Genomic DNA, 19,090 nt, shown 5'->3' with positions numbered 1-19,090 from the left:
TTCTCTCTCTCTCTCTCCCCTTCCCTTTCAGCACCAAGCGTCTGGATTAATTATTTGTTTTTAGAGCATGTGCCTGCATTCAACGCCCTCCTCTATGTCACATAGCACTACACTGAATGGCAGGAAGGAGCTGCACAAACAAGAAGGCACCATGATAACCCCACCCTCATCCCATGCAGACTTCCATGTTTTGGACTACAATTCCCATCAGCCGCAAACCTCATGGCTGTATGATGGTGAGACTGATGGCAGTTGTAGACCAAAGCATCTGCAGGGCATCAGGTCGGCGAAGGCTGCCCTGTGGTGCATGGTCCTACCAATCCACTCCTAGTCTTATCATATAGGAGTCCTCTTAATTTACTCCCTGGCATTTCCATAGCCTGAAGCAATACTGGGCCAGATGCAAGTAATGGTGTGGCTCTGTCTAAGGCAGTTTCCCATGCTGCCTTCTCCAAAGACTATGAAGACAGTACTGCATTAGTATGGCATACTCACATTGCTCATCCGGCTCCAAAGGATCAAAATCCTGCAACCTGTCCTAATTATGCCTGCTGGGTGGGCCGTGGCCCAGCAAGAACATCCTGAGTAAGGAGGTGTTGGACCTCCTGGTTGGCATCTACCCCAAGTGCAGCCATGACTCGCTGCTCCTGAGGGACAGGCTCTTCTCTATGCCCATAAAAGCTCAATATCCAAATATAGCAAGAGAGAACTTCCCTTTTCCTCCCAGCACAATGCAACTGACCCATGAGAGCATGCAAGGAGACCCTTAAAAGGACATACTCGCCACCACTGGATTTGACCAGAAAGGCATTGTTGCCATGTCCTGTTGCAGTTGCTATCGCTGCTGCAGGGACTGCACTCCGCAGTGTATGGTGAGTAGGCAGCTTGCCTGTTGATCTGGCAAACAGAGAGGCCAGCTTGCCTTTTGTTTTCTTCCTTGTTTGCACACCTGCATTTTCACAGCAATAGCAACAAAGCTCTGGGGATAATCTTTCATTCCATGACTTCACCTGCTAGAAGGAAATCCAGCAAACCTGCTTAAAAGTTTAAAGCATTTGGCAAAGGAGAGCAAAGGGCCACCACAGCTGAATTTATTTTCCCAGCATTCAGCAAATCCAGCTGAAATTATACATATAATACCATCAACATACGTGGAACTTTATGCAAAGTTCCATAATCAGACGAGTTGCTCTGCTGCCTGAAAAAGCTTGTTCTTTTTGTTTCTTTTTAAGTACTGTAACAGCAAAAATATTTATGAGTCTTGTCTGTTTCTTTGCGCATCAGAAGTCAAGCTAGTATTAAAACAAACAAACTGGCCCAAATGTGAACATAGCAATATCTCACTATTCTTCACACCCACCCCACCATCAATAGAGAAACATACCACATTAGTCCTTTATCCTCCATCCCTCGGTGCATCCCTTCAAGTACAATATAGATTTTGACAGAGAGGGAAACTATATTTTCTATACGCTTTCTTACTGCATTTATAGCCCACTTTCCCACCAAACAGCTCAAGGTGGCACGCATCATTCACCCCCTCTTCATTTAATCTCCACATCAACCCTGTGAGGAAAATTGAGGCTCAGAAGCAGTGACTGGTGAGCTTAATGACTGAGTGGGGAGCTGAACCCAGGTTCTAATCTAATCCAACACTCAAACCACTACACGCAGCACTGATTTTAAGTTGTTCCAGGGGAAAAGTTTATTTACAACATACTGTATTGGTCTGACTTGGACATAGCAGTTAAAAATAAACTATGGTTTAACATGAACAAGCACTAGTGTGCTTGCACCCAGTGCTCAAAGGGTCCCTGCTTTGCTCCTGCTGCTGCAGCCCCAAACCAGAGGCTGTGCAGAGGCTGTTGCAGGCCCAAACCATTGTGTGTGAGCTAGTGCTCAAGGTTTGCTTCTCTCCAAATTACAAATGGAAGCAAATGTTTGTTCTTGGCTTATCCATAGTTTGTTTGCAGGAAACAAACCTCAAGCACTGGTTCAAAGGTAAGAGAAAGCCAGCCTCTGGTTTGTTTCCTCCCTGGGATAGCAAGAGCAGGTGCAGAGGAGGAGTGAAGCAAGGGCTTTTCTAACAAAGGGCACAAACACTCTTCTTGTTCACGTTAAACCATAATTTGTTAACATTTGGAATAATTTCTGCACATTTGGATTATGTGGTTTCATAAAATGGGACTATAGTGGAAAATAATATCAATATAGCATGCAAAACATGTTTACAAATGTGGAGGGAGACTTCTGTAAAGGTTTATTGCTTTTTTATTTAAAAAAGTCTTTATTAAGTTTTTGCATCATATATAATGTACATAAATGTAAAACAAAACAATTAGAATAATAATAACAAAACAAATGAGTGTGGGGATAATAAAATTCTAAATCAATTATTGCTTTTTATAAAACTTTCAGGTTGCTGCAGAAATGATGTTTTACTGTGTTTTTATATTTTGTTGGAAGCTATCCTGGGTTGGGGCAACCCAGTCAGGTAGGCAAGATACTACTACTACTAATAATAATAACAGCAATAATTTTATTATTTATACCCCACCCATCTGACTGGGTTGCCCCAGCCACTCTTGGTGGCTTACAGCATATCAAAAAACATAATACTGTAAAAACATCAAGCATTAAAAATCTCCCAATACAGGGCTGCCTTCAGATGTCTCCTAAAAGTTGTGTAATTCTACTACAGGGGTAGGCAACCTAAGGCCCGTGGGCCGAATGCGGCCCAATTGCCTTCTCAATCCAGCCCGCGGACAGTCCGGGAATCAGTGTGTTTTTTACATGAGTAGAATGTGTCCATTTATTTAAAATGCAACTCTGGGTTATTTGTGGGGCATAGGAATGCGTTCATTTCCCCCCTCCAAAATATAGTCCGGCCCACCACAAGGTCTGAGGGACAGTGGACCAGCCCACGGCTGAAAAAGGTTGCTGACCCCTGTTCTACTACTAATACTGTTGCCGTTGCTGCTTCAGTGAGTGCTTGCAAAGACCGCTCCCTCCTCCAGCCAACTCCATCAGGCCTAGGGGGCAGGGCCTGCACTCACACATACTCTGAGCAGCAATCTGCAACAAGTGACGAAAATGATTTTAAATGCTTTAAGTGTTCTTAATTTGCTGCACCTTGAATGGTGGCTTTTAATGATTTTTTACGCTAAGACCAGACCATGTCATTACCGAGGAGGCAGGCTTAGTCATTTTTGAGGACTATCCCTGTCTCCAGGTCTGGTCCTGGCCGAAAGGATACTGGAATCTGCAAGGGAAACCCACACGACCTGAAAGTGTTGCTGTATAATGCCAGGTCAATGATGAATAAAACCACTGCCATCCACGACCTGATTGTGGATGGTGGATTTGACCTGGCATGTGTGACAGAGACCTGGTTGGATGAAGCAGATGGGCCTGTCCTTGCCGCTGCTTGACCACCAGGTTTCTCTTATGCACAGCAACACTGGGCATGTGGGTGGGGAGGGGGGGTTGCAGTGATTTTTAGGAAGTCATTAGTTTGCACCAGGCGTCCTATTGGGAAGACCCAGTTTTCTGAGTGCATGTTCTGGAAGTTGGGCAATAGGGGAAGTACAGGATTCCTTTTGGCGTACCGACATCCCCGCTGCGCCAAGGATTCCCTGCCCGAGCTGCTCCAGGTCATGGCGGATGTGCTCCTGGAGACACCTAGCCTGGTTGTCCTGGGGGATTTTCACATCCATGCCGACACGAACCTACAGGGGGCCACTCGGGACTTCGTGGAAAGCATGACCTCCATGGGGCTGAACCTGAAAAAGTTTGGCCCAACTCATAGCCGCGGACATGTCTTAGACCTGGTGTTTACCTCTATGGATGGTGGTGATCTGACACTAAGTAAAAGCGAAACAAAAGAAGTGCCATGGTCAGATCACTACCTGGTGCAACCGGACTTCTCCACGACCCTTACCCTCTGCAGGGAGGTGGGACCGATTCAGATGGTCCGCCCCCGCCACTTAATGGATCCAATTGGCTTCCAGAGAGTGGTAGGGGATGTTTTATCCCATGTTGATGGCCTTTCAGCTGATTCCCTGGTGGCCCACTGGAATGTGGAGTTAACCAGGGCTATTGACTGTCTGACTCCGAAGCGCCCTCTCCGATTGCATGGAGCCCGGACAGCCCCATGGTTTTCACTGGAGCTGAGGGTGCTGAAACAATCGTTGAGATGGCTAGAGCGCCGATGGCGGAAAACTCATTCTGAATCAGACCGGACACAGGTTAGAGCTCAACATCGAGCCTACCAAGTGGCAATGGCGACGGCAAAGAGGACCTTCTTCGCCTTTCTATTGCATCTGCAGAAAACAGCAGCAGGAGACTCTTCCAGGTGGTTCGCAATCTGTCGGAACCACCTTCATTATCGGGGCCTGGTAGGGACCCCAAGATCTCCTGCAATCCTTTTGCAAACTTTTTTGCAGATAAAGTCGCTCAAATTCAGAAGGAGGTAGACTCCACTGTGGGAGCAAGGCCAGGGTGGGAGAGTGCTAGAGCCCTGTCTAGTCATGTTATATGGGATCAATTTCAATCTGTTACCTCCGAGGATGTGGACAGGCTGCTTGGACGAGTGAAACCGACCTCCTGACTCCTTGATCCTTGCCCATCCTGGCTTATAAAAGCGAGCCGGGAAGGGCTGGGCAGGGTGGTGAATGCTTCCCTCTACAAGGGAGGCTCCCCAGACCTGCTGAAAGAGGCGGTCATTAAACTGCTTCTTAAAAAAAACATATTTAGACCCAGCCAATATGGCCAACTATTCACCATTCTTGGGCAAGGTGATTGAGCGAGTGGTTGCTGAACAACTCCAAGCACGCCTGGAAGATGCGGACCATTTGGATCCCTTCCAATCGGGATTCAGGCGAGCTGGGGACAAAGGTGAGAGCTGTTTCCTAGTTCTGCTGGATTTCTCAGCGGCCTTTGACACCATCGACCATAACATCCTTCTGGACTGTCTAGAGGGGCTGGGAGCTGGGGGCACTGTTATACAGTGGTTCCACTCCTTTCCCCGGGGCCGTGTCCAGAAAGTGGGGGGGGATGAGTGTTCAGACCCCTGGGCACTCACTTGTGGGGTGCCTAAGGGTTCTGTTCTCTCCCCCATGCTTTTTCATATCTATATGAAGCCGCTGGGAGAAAATCAGGGGGTTTGGGCTGGGTGTTCATCAGTATGCGGATGATACCCAGCTCTACCTCTCATTCAAATCAGAACCAGTGAAGGTGGTGAAGGTCCTGTGTGAGTACTGGAGGCGGTTGGAGGATGGATGGCGGCTAACAGATTGAGGTTGAATCCTGACAAGACAGAAGTACTGTTTTGGGGGGACTCCCTGGTCCTGAATGGGGTAACTGTCCCCTGAAGGACCAGGTGCGCAGCCTGGGAATCATTTTGGACTCACAGCTGTCCATGGAGACACATGTTAATTCTGTGTCCAGGGCAGCTGTCTACCAGCTTCATCTGGTACGCAGGCTGAGACCCTACCTGCCTATAGACTGTCTCACCAGAGTGCTGCATGCTCTGGTTATCTCCCGCTTGGACTACTGCAATGCACTCTACGTGGGGCTACCTTTGAAGGTGGCTGCAATTAATCCAAAATGCGGCAGCTAGACTGGTGACTGGGAGTGGCTGCCGGGACCACATAAAACCAGTCCTGAGAGATCTACACTGGCTCCCAGTATGTTTCCGAGCACAATTCAAAGTGTTGGTATTGACATTTAAAGCCCTAAATGGCCTCGGTCCTGTATACCTGAAGGAGAATCTCCACCCCCATCGTTCAGCCCGGACACTGAGATCCAGCGCTGAGGGCCTTCTGGCGGTTCTCTCGCTGCAGGAAGTGAAGTTACAGGGAACCAGGCAGAGGCCTTTCTTGGTAGTGGTGCCCACCCTGTAGAACGCCCTCCCAGCAGATATCAAGGCAATAAGCAACCATTTTACTTTTAAAAGACAACTGAAGGCGGCCCTGTTTAGGGAAGTTTTTAATGTTTGATGCTGTATTGTTTTTAATATTTGGTTGGAAGCCGCCCAGAGTGGCTGGGGAAACCCAGCCAGATGGGCGGGGTATAAATAAATTATTATTATTATTATTATTATTATTATTATTATTATTATTACTACTATACTAATAATAACAGTAATAATGCAAGTCCTTCTCTGGGACTCTGGATTGATGTGTGTTGAAAAGGGACCCCTCAACAGCTTCCTATTTTTTATTCAGTTTCACCTGGTGTTACAATTTTTTTTAAAAAAAACCAAACAACATATGCTTTTCACAGATCACAGAGGTTGTCAGAATTAGTTTTACTAATGTTGAAACTTTCCTGCTGGTACTAATTAAATGAATCTTCAGTGTTTCTTCTAAAAGGAACAGAAGGAGTTGGTGAAGAAGGTTCAGACCATATGAAAAGAAGGAAGTTACTAATGGTGTTTTGGCAGAGGATCATCTTTGAATATTGCCTTCCCAAGTGACTTAACTGTTCCTGCATAACAAACACAATAGCTAGGCTACACCCAAAGCTGTCCAGACTGAATAAGTAACCCAAGCAGCGGTTTGGAAAGGAAATACAAAGGGGCACAGAGGATGCCATGCATAATGGGAGACGCACAGCTCAGAAATCCCTGGCAATGGATGCTGGTGCAGAACTCTCCAGTTCAAATGCTTGCTTAAGGCTTCACAGTGAACTAAGAAGAAATTTGTATGTAGGTGCCAGGCATGCGTCCCTAGGAGAGAATCTCTTAGGGATAAAAGCCACAAACCTCTCCTTCTGCAACCGACTCATTGGGGTGTCACAGTACTTTTTTCTGGGGGTACGCAGGGGTACACATATCCCTAAATATTTTGTGAATCTAAGTTTGGCCTCAATGAGGGACAGTATTTCAATATGAGTAGGAAATATGAGAGTACCCCTAAACATTTTTTTAACGAAAAAAAGCACTGAGGTGATGTTAAGCAAGTCTCATATCACAGCCTTATCCACAGGTCTGTATTATGGAAATAATGCCAATTTGCCTTACAAGGCTGCTGGGGCTGCTGGGAAACTGGAGTAAAAAACATCTGGAAGGCACCAGGTTGGCAAAGTCCACTATAAGGATTTCCAGCATCAGGTCCTTTGAAGACTTGTACTAGATATGTACCCTGGATATACTACCCTTTATCCCCCAAGTGATGCCTGCCTGTCAATCAGCTGATATCATCAGTTGGCAACTCAACCAGACGGGTGGGGTATAAATTAGAATACCATCATCACCATTATTATTTAGGGTTGCCATATTTCAAAAAGTAAAAACAAGGACACACTGAAAGTTGTTGACGTATGGCAGCCCTCTATTATTATTATTGTTGTTGCTGCTGTTGCTGTTAGCTGATAGGTGGGGCTCAATCCTACTGGGTGTTGCTTTGCCAGCATGCTCCCTGAAGGAAAGCAGACCCTCCATTCATCAGCTGTTTGGCACTGCGGGGAACGTGCTGGCAAAGAAGGCAGATGACCTGTCAGTCATCTGATGTCATGATTTGGCCCACTGGGGCAAAAAGGTTCCCTACCCCTTGCTATATATAGATTCCTATGGGACACGGGTGGCACTGTGGTCTAAACCACTGAGCCTCTTGGGCTTGCCAATCAGAAGGTCAGCAGTTCGAATCCGCGTGACGGGGTGAGCTCCCGTTGCTCAGTCCCAGCTTCTGCCAACCCAGCAGTTCGAAAGCATACCAATGCAAGTACAGTGGTACCTCTGTTTACGAACGCTTCTGGTTACGAATGCTTCAGATTATGAGCTCCGCTAACCTGGAAAGTTGCTGCTCCTGGTTGCGAACTTTGCCCCAGGATGAGAACGGAAATTGCGTGCCAGTGGCGCGCACACACAGCAGGAGGCCCCATTACCGAAAGCGTGCCTCAGGGTAAGAACAGTTTCAGCTTAAGAACAGACCTCTGGAACGAATTAAGTTCGTAACCAGCGGTACCACTGTAGACAAATAGGTACTGCTGCGGCTGGAAGGTAAACAGTGTTTCTGTGCGCTCTGGCACTCGTCAAGGTCTTCCGTGCACCAGTAGCAGTTTAGTCATGCTGGCCACATGACGCAGAAAGCTGTCTGTGGACAAACGCCGGCACCCTCAGCCTGAAAACCGAGATGAGCACCACACCCTATAGTCGCCTTTGACTGGGGTTAACTGTCCAGGGGTCCTTTACCTTTTTACCTTTATATAAAACCTTGTTTGATAATATGAAAACTGCCTAGCTTCCCCTTATTTCTGTTTTACACTTATCAGGGAACCTCTGTGTGTTTCGCCCCATGAGGCAGACCAGAGGAAAAGCTGCATTTTGTAATTCCAGAGATGGAGAATCAACTGCTTGCACTCCCCTCCCCACCTTGCCCCCAGTAAACTAGCCTGCTTCCTTCTAGTGCAGGACACAGCCCCATTCACATTGTTGAATTCGGATTCAGCTGCTCATCCTGTCAGTACGTTTTGAGCCAGCCCAGGATCCTTCTCTGCTGCTTTTAACAACATAAAAAAAAATCTCACTGTGGCTCTTTGCTAAGCATGAATCCTGCAGTGAAGCACAAACTGGCCAATCTGGAGTCCAGACTAATATGTGAACTTCTAAGGTCTGGAAAAGGAAATCCCACCCTGCCTTAGACAGAGCCGTAGCTATGGGGATGCTAGCCCAGGTTTTTTTGCTCCAGGTGATGCTTCCAAAAGGGTGCCATTGAGGCTCCCAGCCTGTGTGTGTGTGTACACACAAATGCGCATGGCGGGGTGCCAAACTAGGTCTTTGACCTGAGTGAAATAAAGCCTAGTTTTGCCCCTTCCTTAGGACAATGTCCATACTTTAAAAATAAATCAATCCAGCTTTGGCCTTGGTTCTCATGTGTGAAAGTTATGATACATGCAAACTTGATTACACCAAGCACAAACTGAATCCCTCTGCTGGGTGTTTTTTAAAAAGAAAGGAAACAAGAACATAACAGGTGTTTAATGCCCTGTTGTCTTTCCCTCCTCACCAGAAACATAAATTTGCCACTTTCTAAGCAAGAGTTACTGTGTGTGACACTAACAGACAAATGCTCTATTTGTATTACTTTTTTCCATTTACAGTGGTACCTTGGGTTACAAACACTTTGGGTTACAGACTCCGCTAACCCGGAAGTAGTACCTCGGGTTAAGCACTTTGCCTCAGGATGAGAACAGAAATTGTGCGGCGGTGGCGCAGCAGCAGTGAGAGGCCCCATTAGCTAAAGTGGTACCTCAGGTCAAGAACGGTTTCAGGTTAAGAACGGACCTCCGGAATGAATTAAGTTTGTAACCAGACAAACCCATGTACAGTAAACCACTGGCTGAATAAGATGTTGGCATATGATGCAGCTCCATTTTAGCCCTCCCTTCTTCAATACTTCTCTTCCTTTTTAGAGCAGAGTCTGTCCCCAAAAATTCATTTCAACACAAGCCCCCAAGGTAAGACCCATGGGTTAATAGGAAGGCTTTAATAAATGCCAGGTCCAAGTTTATCAATTATGTTTTAAGTGAGAATTGCAACAAGACTAAGCCAGGGTGGCACAGAGTCACAGAAATACCACCACATGTGGGGCAGATTTCTCCCCAAAAGCTGTACAAAACCAGGAATATATTTACTTGTAGGATCGCCTTTCCCCATACGTGTTCACTTGACTGCTTTGATCTGTGCAGTAAGAAATCAATATTTTAGCATGGTGGCATTTACACTTTGGAACTCCCTACCTGTTGACATCAGGAAGGCACCTTTGCTATACTGTTTTTGGCACCTGCTTAAAACAAGCCTATCCAGACTAGTTGTTGTTGTTGTTGTTGTTGTTGTTGTTGTTGTTGTTGTTGTTGTTGTTTTATTTATATGCTGCCTATCTGACTGGGTTGCAACATAGATGCTGCTAGAGGTTTTACTGCAGTCAGTGGTATATAAATCTTGTTAATTAAATAAAACAAAGAAAATGTTTCCTGGCCTTAAGTGTGCCACTCATAACCCCCACAGAATTGCAGCTTGGATAATTGTATTTGGCTCTGATAGATCACATTTCAAAGCACCAACATTTTCACAGCAATTCTTAAACAACAGCCCTGCAAGGCAGGTCAGCAACATTAAGTATCTATTGCAGATGTGGTGCTGAGGCAACAGAGGCTTCCTTAAAGGCCACCTAGCAGTTCGTGACTGAAGTGGGATTTTCCCGCTCATGCTCTTTGCTAGCTACCAGAGAGCTTTTATATATATATATATATATATATATATATATATATATATATATATATATATATATATAATATTCAAGAGGTAATGTGCCTTTAATTTTATAGTGTGTGTTTTTATTTGAAAGCCAAAGCTTTCCCCACACCATAGAACAAGACTATAATCACAGAATTATGGATGCAGAAGGGATCTTAGACATCATCTAGTCCAACCCCCCCAACCATCTGCAGGATTTACAGTGCAGAAGGGCAGCTCCAGCATCCCTAGTGGCTGTTGATCCTCCAGCCTTGGTTTAAATGCCTTCTGTGCAAGTGAGCCGCCACCACCTCCCAAGGCAGATTCAGTCCCATTGTCCCAAGAGCTCTTACTGTTCAGAAGCTTCTTCTCTAACGTGCAGCTGAAATCTACTCCCCTGACAAATCCATCCGCTTGGCTGCAGTTCTGCCTTCTGCAGCAGCCCTCCAACTCTTGGAGGGCCACTCTCCTGTCTCTCTTTAATCTTCTCTTCCCCAGGCTGAGCATGCCCCAACTCTTCCTCACAGGAGGACTAATCCATTTTCTTCCATAATGGCTACAGAAATCCAACCACTATTATTACCAGCATATTTTAGGGTGGTAATTTTTATTTCATGGTAGGTTCCCAAAGAATTGGCTCATTTTTCAACACATGAATTGAATAACTGATCTGCATGGAGGAGGAGGATCCCACCCAGCTTTTGCACGTTAAATAAGCTCTTGCAACTCAACCACATATTTTCAGGATGAATTTCAGTCCTGAAATTTAAAAGGGATCTGAAATACTATTCATCTCTGTCTGCTGCGGAGCCAGATGCAAAGAGGGTTAATAAGCAACAGAAGCCAGAACATTTATCTAGAGGAAAAACTGAATCACAAACATTCTTCTGAGAAATAAACCCACAAGGAACACACAAGTCATGTTTAAACTGTATCATGATACGGATCTCAAGAGTATTCAGTCCAGTATGAAAAAGAGAGAGACTGTACTGCGTGCTTTGAAAAGAAGCAAAAATGAAGAATGACAATTGGTTTTGGAATTCTAACTTCTAAAAAATATAGAATAGCAAGTTGGAAGGGAAGCAAATGAATTACAGCTCAATATGTCAAAGTAAGGACTATTAGATATAACATTTCATTTTTACTGCACCCTTCCTCCCAAGGAGCTCAACTCAGGGTAGCAATCACTGACCTCTCTCTTCACAACAACCCTGAGAGGTAGATTATGCAAGAAGTAGAAAGTGACCCCAAGTTACCCTGGCTGAACAAGAATTCACCTAAATACGTAACACATGAGACTAAAACTATGAACCAACAGGAAAACCTCAGCTTAGTTTTAGTGAAAGAGAAGAGAAGGAGAAAATTCCTTGAGTGTGTTTTGAGAAATATGCAGTCTGAGCTTCAGACTACTGTATTCCCATCAGCCCAGACCAAGTATTTCCTTTCCACTGCTTTGAGAAATACTATTGAATTGGCTCATTACATAGAGATGCTGAAGCCTGAAATCTGCCCACCTCACTGGCTTCAAAACTAAGGGAATGCAACCCTAGGAAAAATACTCTGGGACAACAGAGGATAAACACATTTATAGGTCAGTTCCTGCCTCTGGAACAGCAATAGCGGAAGAAAAATGTGGCAGTGGCTCACACTGACTGCAGCTGTTAAGTCTGGGGCACTCAAATATGTACCTTGTAAAAATGAACAAGTCAAGAAATCCAAGAATAAATACAATTAGCTTTGTCCACAACACTAGTTATCTTTGAAATCCGGGGGCTTTTTGTTTTTTTAAAAAATAGCTAGCATAGGCATGCTGTTTTTCTTGCAGAGAAGCAAAACCAAGGCCATTGATGGCAAGCCAAAGGAAACAACAGCTAGGACAGGAAGGCATAGCTTCCCAGTCAAATCCTAGCTCAGCTGTGGACAGCTAGCCATCAGCCATTGCCAACCTGGTGACCTCCAGATGTTTTGAACTACAGTCTCAATATCACATGGCTGGTGGCAGGGGACATTCCCCAACCCCTTGGTGGAGATTAAACACGAGGCTTTCTGCATGCAAAGCAGATGCTCTACCTCTGCCCTATGGCCCTTTCAATGGGTCAAGTTTTAGAAAGGGAGACAACACCAGACCATTTTTCACACTCCCTAGATTCAGGACACTGTTCCTTTCTAGAATGAAATGGAGGAAAGAAGAGAAAAGCGGAACATATGAACATCTGTTTCCCAGTGAGCCACTGCCTCCCTGAGTCACTTCACACATTTAGGGTTGCCATACTCACATGAAGAGAATGTGAATGTTTGTGCATCTTCCACCACATCAACCACAGTGTGTTTTATATAATGTACAAATTAGTTCCATTGAGGCATATCCATATCGTCTTCCCCCAACCTGCTGCCATCCAGATATTTTGGCTGCAACTCCAGTCAACCCTGATCCCTGGGCCAGGCTGAACGAACTGGGCTGATGGGAATTTTAGTCCAAAGCATTTGGGAAAGCTGGTATATAATGCAACACCTTCCAGGGTTACCCAGAAAACCTAGGACGCTCTCTGCTGCCCTAGCACTTACAAACTAAAATAGACAGGAGGGAAACAGGAGGAGGGGAAAATGTGGTCATTTTCAGTAACACATACTTAAAGCTTGGTTAAATTTGGAAATGAGGGAGGGGCTATGAATGTGCTCATTTGGATTATTCTCCCTTCCCCTCCCAAGTCTACACTCTGCGCTGACTTTCATGGTTGTTTTATTAGCAGGACCCAACTCAGGGAAGGAACAAAGCACAACATCAAAGAATCCTGGCACTCCCTAACAAGAAATAATTCAGAATGCAGTTGGTTTTCTCTTACCTGTCACCAATATGGCTCAATGACACATCTCTTACAAAATGAAACCAGAACATCTCAAGTTAACTCAACATGGGGAATTGACACAGAGAATTAAGAATGTAGCACGTTCAGATTCAGGAAATCTGGCAGCTGCCTTGCCACTGGCTTTGGCTTAACCTGACAACCATCCCTAAAGCAGTTATGCCACTGCATCAACCTGGCAAGCAAGTCCCTGTTCATAAGTATCTCCATATCCGGTTAAGGGTTTTCAGTGGAAAGTAGCAGTAGCCATGTTACTTTGATTCCACGCTCTGCCAGAATAGCAGAGCAAGACACTTTCTACAATGGGTTTTCTACTCAGATCTGCTGCCTTTTGCTATGGTTCTTCTAGCACCTTGCAAAATAAGCCCCCACAAACCCTCTCAGGTCAAGGAGAGCAGAACCAGAGATGGAAAGGCTGGAGTTTCTTCTTTGCACACAAAGGGTCCCAGGTTTAGTCCCCACTGATATTCCCCCCCCCTTGTCCAAAATCCTGGAGAGCTGCAACAAAAAGCAGCATTCTTCAAACTGGTGCCCTCCAGGTGTTGCTGTACTACAACTCCAATCACCCCTGATCATTGGAGGACTTCTTCTTCCTCTCCACCTTTCTGCCCGCCTCCTTGGCTGGATCCTCACCCTGCCTGCCACTAGGCTCCTCGGCAGCCCCCAGAGCTTCCTTGCCTAGAGTGGGGTCCTGGCGGGAAGCTGGTCCCCTTATTTCCAGGGTACCATTATCAGGATATTGGTGTGAACTGGACATAGCAGACGTTGTTGCTGCTGCTGCCTGGGAAAGCCTGAAGGGCTGGTCAACTGACCAGCGAGGCTCCTAGGATAAACAGCTTGCTGCCCACCCCTCACAACTCCACACCGTGGACTGGACGTTCTGCCATCTGCAGTTCTCAAGGGTCGATTCCAAAAGATCTTATTTGAGAAACGACATTGCCCCTGTGGAGATGGTAGTATAGAATCAGTGGCATGTGTCCTCCTGTCCTGTTCCCTTTATAAAGACTTGAGGAACGAGATCATTACTCCACTCCTTCTAACCATCCCAGGGCGCTCAACCATGGCCATAATGCATTTCCTTCTATTAGAACTAAATGACCAGACAACAGCTAAGGTTGCTAGCTTCATTGCTGGGGCAATTAGAATAAGGGCCACTAACTGACTGATAATTCTGGATTCTAATTTGTGCTTTTAACAAATCTTTTATTGTATACAGTGTACCGTTTTATTGTTGCTATGGCCTTTGGCTAATGCGAATAAAGTTTATTATTATTATTAATCTGTCATCTGGGGAAGGGTGGCACAGACTACTGACCCAGGGGTCAGTGTATCTGAAGAAGTGTGCATGCACATGAAAGCTCATACCAATAACAAACTTTGCTGGTCTCCAAGGTGCTACTGGAAGGAATTTTTTTTATTTTGTTTTGACCCGGGGTAGTCACTCAAAGCTTTCTATGCTCTTGTAGCTCAGGCTTGAAGACAGCCAGTCATTGGTCACATATTTTTAAAAGATGCACAATTACAGACATTTTTGTAAACTGGAAAAAAAAACACCAATTCCTTGTTCTTCAGGCTGCTACACTGCCACAAGTGGCTAGTCTGTTTACTTTCAGACTTATACTCCACCCTTCTTCCTAAGACCCCAGAGCAGGTTACAAGTATAAACACAACATTTGAAACAATATAAAATTTAAGGTAGCAACATCTCAACCATCTTTTAAATAAAAATATAAGGGCCAAACTTAAAAGTTTGTACCAAAAAGGTAAAGTTTTCGGCTGTTAAATCACTGGGCTTTGACTTGTGAACAGGCAAGCAAATAAAAAGTTAGGTGCGCTAGTAGTGCTTGTAAATTTATTCCCAAGCCTGGTACAACTGAACAACCAGAATCTTTTACATAACAAATGTCACCCAATAAAAAGGGCTCTCTTGCTCTCTCATGCTAGCACATACCACTCATTTTCTAAAGAGTTCCCCCGCCTCTTTTAGCACTACTGAGGCTGCAACTCCACCCAAGTGCAACAAAGCATTTGCCAAAACTGAGGCCCTGCTTTGTAAGAGCCATAAATCAAGGCTGCAGCCTCCAGACGGCAACCAGCTTCAGACATACAGATTAGTCACAAGGGTGACAGCAGCAAACAATTTATAGATGTTGGGCTCAGCAGACCAGGTGATTCAGCTGACGAGTGCAAGAGGGCTCTGAGAGCCGCCACTGGCTTCCTGTGCAGAGATGCTCACAGCCAGTAGCAAGGAGGCCTCTCAGGCCAATGCCTGTGGTGCCAAAACGTCTCATAGCTGAGGAAGAAGGCGGCTGATCTACCGGTAAGTTCCAAATTAACTTCTGGAGGAACAAGGACTGGGTTTTTTTTTCTTTGATTCAGCCAATTTTGTCAGCAAAAACTAGGTTAAAGAAACACATCAATGTAGGTCGACGGTAAGCTCTCCACCACGAGCCAACACAACAGAATCTGCTAGAAATTAGGCCTCTGGCTCTAATTTCACAGAGGTGGAACAAAGTGGAGCAGCAATGCCTCACAGTCGTTCTCAATTGCTGAGGGTGCCAAAAAATAATACAAGCAGGCCAAGAAGTTCAGGTCCCTAGTTTAATGGAGTTAGAGAAACTGTTCACATTGGGGTGAAGAACCTTTTGCCCTCCAGATGTTGCTGAACTACAGCTCCCATCAGCCCCAGTAAGCGTGGTCACTGGCCACAGGTAATGGGAACTGCATTCAGCAGCATCTGAAGGACCAGAGGTTCCTTACCCCTGTGCTAACAAGATGATAACTTTGCAGACAGGAAGTCAGGATGAAGGGCTGAAGAGTCTGCTTTGTCATATACCATGATAGGCAAGCATTCTGAAGTGCAATCAATATTGTTGTGCTCATCTGACTTCTTTGAGGTCAGGTTCCCTTTGGAAGGAGGTCACTAGAGGCTTAGTGAAACATGTGAGTTGGTTTACACACACACAGGTTGTACGTAGAGGGAGACACATAGCTCAAGTGCTCAAAGACACCACCAAAGTCCACTGCTCCCACATCAGATCTCTAAGGCAGTGGTTTCCAATTAGCTATTTACTGAGGACCCCCTATTTTTCAAAAGTCAAGCTACGGACCTCCTACTTTTGAAAATTTAGATAACTCTATGATAGTTACCTGTGCAAAGCCAATTTTTGAAGAAAATGTGGGATAGCCCCTAATAAGCAAAGGATTTTAGGTATACTAAAAAACAGACCATAAAATTTGTGATACAGTGGTACCTTGGGTTACAGGCGCTTCAGGTTACAGACACTTCAGGTTACAGACTCCGCTAACCCAGAAATAGTACCTTGGGTTAAGAACTTTGCTTCAGGATGAGAACAGAAATTGCACGGCGGCAGCAGGAGGCCCCAATAGCTAAAGTGGTACCTCAGGTTAAGAACAGTTTCAGGTTAAGAACAGACCTCCAGAATGAATTAAGTTCTTAACCAGAGGTACCACTGTATTGCCACAAATTGCCTATCCCCACAGCAGGAAAAACTTGTCTCCATTACTCCACTACAACTGAATAATAAAAAAGCAGTTGTGTCCCCTAACTTGCAAGTGTTCTATATGCAGAAGGCTTTTTATATGAAAAAGTATTCAAACGTGCTATTCCTTACTTGTAACCTGAGATGGTACATCTTAGCAAAACTTTGCAGCATATGGTCCTGCTAACTGAGGAATCTTGAACATTCAAGACATAGGTGAAGGCTTGGACAGAGCTGGATAAAGTATTGGTGAAGACTGAGTAGAAAACAACTGGAATTTTGTAATGTTGGTAGTAGTAGTAGTAGTAGTAGTAGGATTTTATTATTATTATTTAGTCCTCCTGTGCCCACATTTCATCCCCTGGCTTAAAGAGATTAATTAGTTAAATATGGTACTTATTTGGAGTGAGGTTTTTATTCTTGCTGATTACCCAATAGGAACCACCAGCTTTTTAATTTATTAGGATTCTGCCATACATCTCTTTCCTCCCACCCCCAAATGTAACCACGTAGCTTCCCGCAGAAAACAAGAAAACAACATTCATGCAGGTTGCCTTTTGCACTAAATAGACCTGGGTGATGTATTGATACAGCACCCAGGACTGGGATGAGGGGCAGACCGCAATGGCAGCTTCACTCAGCAGTATATCGCAGGTGAAACCACCACCACTCTTGGCTCCCTCCAGCTGGCGCTGGTAGCAAAGGGTCTCAGGAGCAGTGGCAGTTCCAGCAGTGATATACCACTGAGTGAAGCCACCATCCCACTCTGCCCTCATACTGACAGAGGGAGAAACAAGCTGCATCGGTGAGGCGCAATCTTCTCTCTCATGAAGACACATCAACTGGATAATACAATCTGTCAACACTCTTTAGTTAAACTCCAGTTATTGCTGCACACACAAATCACTTTTTCTTCCTTTTACCCTCACTAGAAATCTCTGTGTGCACTGGGCTGCATTTCCACCATGGTTCCAAGACAGATATGTGCATAGATTACCTTATGCAAGGCAAAGAGAAAAGTCAGGCACCCTTAAGGAAAACTACCACTGTGGATGCAATCCAGGAACAGTGGATGGTGGATACAGTGGATGCAATCCAGGAACAGAGTGGGGGTGCGGAGGAAAGACTGCCTCCTTTTCTTCTACCAATTACCATTCCAGCTGCTTCTTTCATACCCACCTCTACACAGCATTTGAAACCCTCATGGTATGCAGAGGAAAGTGAAGTAACTTCTATGACAATTGGAGCAAATATATCTATAGATGACCAGAGGGAAAGGATTAGGTGCCCCTTCTCTGCCCTTCCTATTTTACGTAATCACATCAGTGCTTACAAGGTCTTGAAGATATTTCTACAGCAAAAAAGATACTCTAGTTTTATTTTAACAAGATGACTTTATTGGAGGAGAGGATAAAGTTAAGGATTAGTCCATGGAAAGAAGGAGAGTAGTGGTGGTGGTGCCCCTATCGGTTGTGATCTTCCTCACAGGTATGCGTCGCTAACTCTCTGGGGACTAGTTACAGGTAGGTAGCCGTGTTGGTCTGAGTCGAAGCAAAATAAAAAAAATCCTTCAGTAGCACCTTAAAGACCAACTAAGTTTTTATTTTGGTATGAGCTTTCGTGTGCATGCACACTTCTTCAGATACACTTGAAACAGAAGAGTCTCTGGGGACTGCAAACCAAAGTTCTGTAGTCAGGATTTTAACCAAAGCCTACAACCACAAAGCGAGCAACATGCAAACTCATCTTATTGCATTTACAGTTCTGTGGTTTTAAGACTGTGACCAGCATAGCACCACATTCAAGCAGGTATGTAATAGGAAGCATTTAACTGTTCAGCCACCTGCATTCTTGGATCATCTAAATTAAAAGTTGACATGAAGCCTCAGATTTTTTTAAAAAGCAGTACAAATTGCCCTACTTTGATTGATGGACTGCAGACAAATAAGAATAGCAGGGGGAGAGCCAGGTTTCTGTATAGTGCTGGATTAGGTCAATGACCTTTCTAGTCCAGCAGCCTCTTCCCATACTGGCCAACCAGATGCCTGTGGGAAACTAGCATACAGGACCAGGGCTCAAGAACACTCTCCCCTCCCATGGCTTTCAGCAACGAGGTATTCAGAGGCATTATGGCCTTCAACTATGGAGGCAGAGCATAGCTATAATTGCTAGTAGTCATTGATGGTCTTCTCCTCCATGAATTTGTCTAATCATCTTTTAAAGCCATCCAAGTTGCTGGCCATCACTGCATACAGTGGGAGTGAGTTCCAAAGTTTAACTATGTGCTGCAGGAAGAACTTTCTGGAGTCTCTGGGAGAATAAACTTCTGGCTGCAGTGGCTTCCAAACAGGTTTACAGCCATACCTTGGAAGTAAAACAGAATCCATTCCGGATGTCCATTCGACTTCCATAACATTCAGAAACCAAAGTGTGGCTTCTGATTGGCTGCAGGAAACGTTGGCTGTGGGAGGCGTTCTCCCCTTGCA

The 19,090-nt window shown here is 45.0% G+C and overlaps 1 protein-coding gene across 2 annotated transcripts in view; it reads right to left on the bottom strand.

The window, feature by feature from the left end:
* MYO1E (myosin IE) overlaps window positions 1–19,090 on the bottom strand; it is a 118,306-nt gene that overhangs the window by 84,049 nt on the left and 15,167 nt on the right. Inside the window, exon 1 of one of the 2 annotated variants that reach the window (XM_088656834.1) lies at window positions 496–605. The exons of the other annotated variant lie outside the window; for it this stretch is intronic. Coding sequence (XP_088512960.1) covers window positions 496–504 — 9 coding nt within the window. The 5' untranslated portion in view covers window positions 505–605. Of the gene's footprint in view, window positions 1–495; window positions 606–19,090 lie in introns of those variants that run through there. 2 annotated transcript variants of the gene reach the window in all.

Source organism: Zootoca vivipara, chromosome 13, assembly GCF_965207765.1.
Source record: "Zootoca vivipara chromosome 13, rZooViv2.hap1.1, whole genome shotgun sequence".
Classification (NCBI taxonomy): Eukaryota; Metazoa; Chordata; class Lepidosauria; order Squamata; family Lacertidae; genus Zootoca; species Zootoca vivipara.
Note: the sequence above shows the minus strand (reverse complement) of the source record. Positions and strands in the feature narration are given on the sequence as shown.